Raw genomic sequence first — 7,374 nt, forward strand, 5'->3', positions numbered from 1 at the left:
CCACTAAAACCCTTACATGACTTTTGGGCATTTCCCCCTCAAACTTCGTTTTCATAATCTAATTTTAGTGCCATTTGCAAAGTAGGCTGTGCCACATTCAATTACAGAAGAAAAATAAGTTTACGACGGACCAGAATCATACAATTTTCCAGTTATAAAAAAAAGGAAAAAGGAAAAGAAAAGAAAAAAGGTCTTTGTCTTCCTTGAAAACAGCAGCCCGCGCTGCTGCCAAGATCTCCTCGGAGCGCCGGGGAGATCGAAGCAGCGGCCGCCCCGCTTCCCGGTACTGACAGCCGGTCATGGGACCGCGCGGCGCGCCGCCAGCTGGCCGGAGAGAGCAGCTTTGATGTGTGACGCACCGAGGAGACGCCTGCACCACACCACCTCTCTCTCCCTCTTTCTCCCTCTTTCTCTCTCTCTCTCTCTCTCTCTCTCTCTCTCTCTCACACACACACACACACACACACACGCACACACACGAACTGGAGAGAAAAAAAACACTGTTTCATTCCGCTGCAATGTGAGCTTGTTTAAAGAACTCAATGTGTTTCAGGTGGAAAATTGAGGTGAAACAAAATGTAACCGCTTTGAATCACTTTATTTCTGTAAAGGTCAGGACTATTGGACACATGACTTTAAAACAGATTACTTAATCCTACTCACTCCCAAATCACCAAATAGACTCCCTCGTGATGTAAAACTGAAAAACATAATAAAACAATAAAAACAAACCGTCTCATTGTAAGTTTTTTCCCACTAGTAGTGGACTAAAATGTGTTTTATCGAGCTTGCTTTGAGAATCATGTCTCTGGATCTGCGCAGGAGCAGGTGGATGTCAGGCGCACCTTCAAGCTGTGACCTCAAATGTCCTCGCGGGCTTTAGGACCGCGGGATGAGCTGGAAGAGAGACAAAGTCTGCGCACCTAGAACTTCAGGGTTTGTCCTGAACCTGCCCTCCTGCCCGCCACTCTTGTCTCAGTTCTGATGCTCCATGGATGCTGCGCTTCCCTTCAGAGGGCTGATGCGCGATCTATATCTTTTTCGACTGTTTGGATAATCCTGCGCAGTCTCAGCCTCTTGGTGAAATGCAATCGATCTCAAAGTGGAGTCAAAGCTCAAAAATGGGAAAGTCGAGACAGCACTGGGCCGACTTCTGAGCGCCGGACCCCCTTCTGCGCTCTTCACCATGAGGCTGTGTGGCAGAGCTGCAGCTGTGCGGAGGAGAGTGCTCTGCCTCTGGCTGCTGCTCCTCGGGTTCGCCTTGGTAACTCTGGCGCTCTCAGACCTCTTCAACCGGGACCGGGACCACAGTCATCAGAACCCTGCCCCTCCTCGCCGCCCCCTCCAGCGGATCCCCAGCGCACCGGACCTGGAGGTCATCGTGGACTCCTGGGACCCTGCTTTAGAGCTCGGTGTGGATGTCGCTCCGCTGAAATCTCTACAAGAAGACCAGCTTTTATTCGTGCCATCGACGCAGGGCACCAAGAATCCTACGCAGAGGAAGGGGACTTATAAGGTGATTCTACCAGGAGTGATTAAGGGGACCACCGCTCCTCCGGCGCGGACGCACGAGGAAATTGGGAAACAAGTGCGTTTACACCTGGAGGATAAGGAGAAAGATGATGAGCTCTCTGCGGTGCAGAAATATGGATTCAATGAGGTGCTTAGTGAGAGGATTTCTGTGCAACGCAGGTTACCTGAGGCGCGCCATCCTGAGTGAGTTTACGCACGGCGCAGTGGCTAAAGCGCACGACCGGAAATGTTCATTTTGATATTTACATTGCTTCGTTAAATGTTTAAAAAGTTATGGCTTTGATAATATTGCATTTGTTTCCCACTTCGCAGGTGTTTGGGGGAGCAGTACAGCGAGTCTCTGCCGTCGGCCAGTGTTGTTATCTGCTTCCATGAGGAGGCTTGGTCCACGCTGCTGCGCACAGTTCACAGCGTGCTGGACACCGCACCCAAACAGTATCTGCAGGAGGTGCTGCTGGTGGACGACCTGAGCCAGCACGGTCAGCCTCTCTATCCATCCATTCACACATGTGACCTGTGCTGACCTCATGTCCATGCTCATGTCTGTGTTCACTCCTCAGGACACCTAAAGAGCGTGCTCAGTGAGTACGTGTCCCATCTGGAGGGGGTGCGTTTGATTCGCAGCAACAAGCGCCTGGGGGTCGGAGGGTGCCGGTCTCTGGGTGCTGCACGAGCTGCAGGAGAGGTGTTGGTGTTCATGGACTCACACTGTGAGTGTGAGAAAGGCTGGCTGGAACCTCTGCTGGAGAGAGTGGCGCAGGACAGGTACGTTTCAATGTAGTTAGCAGGGTTGTGTCCAGACTTTTTGACTGGAGTGGCCCAACTGGGGCTCCAAGGGGTGGCCTGAACTACACTGAACAAAAATATAAACACAACACTATTGTTTTTGCTCCCATTTTTCATGAGCTGAACTCAAAGATCTAAGACTTTTTCTATGTACACAAAAGGCCTATTTCTCTCAAATATTTTTTACAAATTTGTCTAAAGACCAGCCACCCAGACAGCTGCTGCAACAATCTGTTTGCATAACCAAAGAATTTCTGGACAAACTGTCAGAAACCGTCTCACGGAAGCTCATCTGCATTCTCGTCGTCCTCATCGGGGTCTCGACCTGACTGCAGTTCGTCGTCGTAACCGACTTGAGTGGGCAAATGCTCACATTCGATGGCGTCTGGCACTTTGGAGAGGTGTTCTCTTCACGGATGAATCTCGGTTTTCACTGTACAGGGCAGATGGCAGACAGCGTGTATGGTGTCGTGTGGGTGAGCGGTTTGCTGATGTCAGTGTTGTGAATCGAGTGGCCCATGGTGGCGGTGGGGTTGTGGTATGGGCAGGTGTATGTTATGGACAACGAACACAGGTGCATTTTATTGATGGCATTTTGAATGCATAGAGATACCGTGACGAGATCCTGAGGCCCATTGTTGTGCCATTCATCCACAACCATCACCTTGCTCACCTGTCCTTTCTAATCAGCATCTTGATAAGTGCTCACTAACACAGATTTAGACACATTTGTGAACAATATCTGAGAGAAAGAGGCCTTTTGTGTACATAGAAAAAGTCTTAGATCTTTGAGTTCAGCTCATGAAAAATGGGAGCAAAAACAAAAGTGTTGCGTTTATATTTTTTTTCAGTGTATATTGGCAAAAAATAAATCTGCCATGCTTAATTCTTCAATTACTCAGAAAGGTGTAGCCTACCTCCAAAAGACACAGTAAAAGTAACAACAAACGAAAATGTCCATCCATCCATCAACTATACCGCTTATTCTGTTCAGGGTCACGGGGGCCTGGAGCCTATCCTAGCTGTCATTGGGCGAGAGGCGGGGTACAACCTGAACTGATCGCCTGTCAGTCACAGGGCTGACACGCTAGCTGTGTCCCGATCCAGGGGCTGCAGCCTTCAAAAAGATAAATTGTTTCAAGGGCCCTTTCATTTTCTCAAACATGTGTAACACTTGCTATTCGATTGAGTTGAACCAAAAAATTTTATTCCTGGGTTTAAAAGTCTGGATGCATCCTTCTCAACCGGGGAAACAGCCGCATCTGAAGGAGCCTTCGTATTGGGACAGCCTTCGACGCGCTTCAGTAACGCAATCAGCCTTCAAATACAGCCTTCGAAGGCTGCAGCCCCTGGATCGGGACACAGACAGACAACCTTTCACGCTCACACCAAGGGGTAATTTTAGAGTAATCAATGAACCTAATGAGCATGTCTTTGGACCGTGGGAGGAAGCCATAGTACCCAGAGAGAACCTACGAATGCACAGGGAGAACATGAAAAAGGCCCCTACAGGTGAACCAGGATTCGCACCCGATACGTTCTAGCTGTGAGGCGACACTGCACCACTGTGCAGCCCCCAAAAGAAAATGTGTTACCTTGAAATGCCACAAAAGCTACGAGCTTGTTGCAACAAAGCCCAATAAATTGGTTTAAATGTAAGTTCTGCTTCTGACTGGCCAGCCAATCATAGTTTATGGGGTGGCAAATCAGTGGCCATGCCACCCCCTGATAACGCCCCTGCCAATAATCTACATGTATAATGTAAAGCAGTACAACATTATTTCCATTGCAGCAAAAGATATCACCTGTAAGATAATGAGATCTGTATCGAATCATTAACACGAACATTTCACCCCAGCACTGTGCCCAAACTCTGCCTGTGCTCCTTTAATGCGTCCCGCTGTTTGACAGAAGCACTTGACAGAAGTGAGAAGATGGCGAGCTGAGAGTTAGAAGTTGTCCTCACTCATTAGTAAAGCAGGGATACATGCGTGCTCTCATGATTTGGCTCAGGTCTCGTGTCTGAGGCCGCCTGCAGCGTGCCTCGAATCAGACGGGCTAATTAGGCCGAACTCTCAGACCTGGAATCTGCAAACACTCATGCCACATGTTTGACCCCTCTCCTCTTTCTTTCTCTCTTTCTTCCCCCCTTTAATCACTTCATTTTATTTCCTCTGAGCATCACATCACACGTGGCCTCCTGGGCCTGGCATATTTCAAATAACATATGTGGACCAGATCAGACCCGACAAAGGAGAGGACGTGTCTCTGAACGTGGCCTAATGACACGAGCACTGACTCTTTTTTACCCTTTTGTCAGGCCGAACTCACTGCACAGGCTTTGAATACTAATAAAAATGTGACCAAAGACGGCTGGTTAAGAATTTTAAATCTGCTTATTATCCCAGATCTTTGACTGACAGGCACATCATTCTCATTCACAACAGCAGCCTCAGTTTCAATCAGCCTACTTGACAAATGCCAAAGAAAGACACATTCAAATACAAACAAAGCTGATGTGTCTCCCTGTGCAGGACCAGAGTGGTGTCCCCCATCATGGATGTGATACACTGGCAGACCTTTCAGTACAACGCCACCCAGTGGCCAGTCAGAGGAGTGTTTGACTGGAGGCTTGACTTCTCCTGGGAGTCTAACCCTCAGCTGCAAGAGAAGGACCCAGACTCAGCTGTGCAAGCAATGCGGTGAGTTCAAGGACAGTCAGCCTTTCGAGACTTGACTACCTGGCCTTAGAGGAATCTGCCTTATCTTTTTGTGTTTATGTGTGCATCTTGAATAAGAGAGAAATGTGCAGCAGAAACTCGTGTTTTTCTGCAAAACTGAACCTCATTTGATTTCTTCCCTCAAGGCCAATGGCTCAGTGAGTGTTGAAACCACCGAGGTGTTGCAAGAATGTGCTCTTAAAATATTCAATCTTAAGCATGAAAGTTAACTTTGATTTGTTCCAAAGGTAACAAGTCAGAAAGATAAGAAAGCACTGCGCTGTCCTCTGTGCTGTGTAATGTCTCCCTGCTCCAGTAAAATGAAGACGAATTCCTCGGTTTGTTCTTTGTTCTGTGTTTGAAAGGAGTCCAGCATTAGGAGGCGGAGTCGTGGTCATCGACAGACACTTCTTCCAAAGCGTGGGGGGCTACGACCCGGGGATGCTGCTGTGGGGGGCGGAACAGATTGAGCTGTCAATCAGGGTAGAGTAAAAACACTTTTTTAATGTCAACTTTCCACCCAAATCCTCAAACTTCTGCTCACACAGGAGGGAGAGATGTCGATGCTTTGAGCTGTGTGATTCAGCTACCTTCTGTCAGGGCTTCAGGAATGTTTGCTCTGGGACAGGATGCCTTTTACAAATGGAAATCTCAGGTTGAATGGAGGTCTGGGAGCGTCTGGGCCAGTTGGCAAATGCAAAAGTATGAGAGGAAAATGTTACCTGACCACTTGTTTTCCTCTGATGACCTTTAAAACTCACAATGTGGACTTTAATGTAACATGTTCTGTGAAGGATGCATCAATTAAAAATTAATAATGCTTCTCTGACGTCCTAGGTGTGGTCCTGCGGGGGATCCATGGAGGTGGTTCCCTGCTCCCGCGTGGCCCACGTAGACCACCACCACCTGCCGTATGTCTTCCCGGACCAGGAGGGGCTTCAGAGGAACAAGATCCGGATCGCGGACACGTGGATGGACGCTTACAGGAAGATCTTCTACAGGAGGGACACACTCGCTCATTTCATCAGGCAGGTGTGTATATGTTCAGATTTGGTCATTTTATTTTTAGAGAGTGAAAAATAAATCTGTGTTTTGTGCAGTCAGAGAGTCCAAACATCACAGAGCGGCTGCGACTGAAGAGGAGTCTGGGCTGCAGGAACTTCCACTGGTACCTGACGACAGTTTACCCACAACTGTACATCCCCCAGGACAGACCTGCTCTGTCAGGCGAGGTAGCGCACACACACATATACAAACACACATTTTATACCTTTCTTCTGTTAATAATAACAGACCGACCTGTTTGTAGCTGTACAACGTCGGCACGGGCAGCTGCGCAGACCTCCCTCGAGGCCAGGGTCTGCAGGGTGGGGTCATGAACGTAGCGCCCTGCAGCGGGACAGGCAGCCAGGTAACACTGAAAACAGATGGGAAAGTGAAAGAAAGGCAGGTAACACACAGAGGCTAAAATGATTTCTCTTGTCGCTGCAGCACTGCGACCTAAACTCTGACTCTGAGGTGCGCTGGGGTCCCATGGGGGCTCTGTGTTTGGACGCAGAGGGAGAGAAGGTGGTGGTGACACCGTGCCCCAAACACAAGCCGAGCAGCAGCAGCAGCAGCAGCAGCAGCAGCAGACTCCAGTGGAAGTTCATAAAGGCACGAGAGATTTAACAGGTTTTCTTCTGTCTCTAACAGTCACAGTGGGTGTTTTTGTAACCGTGTGTCTGTTTTCTGCTTCAGCTGAGCGGTCAACTCGTCCACCAGCAGTCGCAGTTATGTGTGGAGGCTGTAAAAGAAGGAGGATTGTCACAAAGCAGCCAGGGAGAGGCCAACACCCGAACCAGCACAGGAAGGCTCTTACTCCGGCCCTGCACACATCACCCCAGGCAACAGTGGCACTTTGAGCAGCTAGTAGCTCCTAAAGGTGCCTGATTAACGGATTGCAAGATGTAAATAGGCATATATTATCATATATGTACCGTGCATAGTGGCTAAAGTAGTGAAACATTATAGAAAATATACAGAGAATTAGCTTCACTTTGCCACTCTGCTTTTTTGTTCCTGTTTTAAGGATTGCAAATAGTAAAATAAAATATATGATTATGACGAATAGAAGACTTTATTCTAAACTGCTCTTGTAGGAAAAAATATTATTGTATTTATTTGCATATAAAATGATCTTTCACTTCAGTAAAAGCTTTAATTAATTCATCTCTGCATGTTTTTTCACATTACAGAAAGATATTAATGTATTCAGCAGACAAAGTCACATTAAAAACTCTTAAATCTCCGTGAACAGACCTCGGGTCGGACAGAAATGATGAAATTATGGATT

At 47.8% G+C, this 7,374-nt stretch overlaps 1 protein-coding gene across 1 annotated transcript; it reads left to right on the forward strand.

The window, feature by feature from the left end:
- The first annotated feature begins 1,186 nt into the window (after positions 1–1,186).
- On the forward strand, positions 1,187–7,148 carry LOC138609180 (polypeptide N-acetylgalactosaminyltransferase 15-like). Its single transcript, XM_069681818.1, has 10 exons — positions 1,187–1,716; positions 1,846–2,012; positions 2,094–2,298; positions 4,854–5,021; positions 5,405–5,522; positions 5,877–6,071; positions 6,140–6,271; positions 6,349–6,450; positions 6,531–6,695; positions 6,780–7,148. The coding sequence occupies exons 1-10, from the start codon at positions 1,187–1,189 to the stop codon at positions 6,969–6,971; spliced, it is 1,974 nt and encodes a 657-aa protein (XP_069537919.1). The 3' UTR covers positions 6,972–7,148.
- Positions 7,149–7,374: the final 226 nt, after the last annotated feature.

The sequence above is a fragment of the Semicossyphus pulcher genome, unplaced genomic scaffold, assembly GCF_022749685.1.
Source record: "Semicossyphus pulcher isolate SPU_LCO1_2020_fin unplaced genomic scaffold, fSemPul1.0.p SCAF_5, whole genome shotgun sequence".
Classification (NCBI taxonomy): Eukaryota; Metazoa; Chordata; class Actinopteri; order Labriformes; family Labridae; genus Semicossyphus; species Semicossyphus pulcher.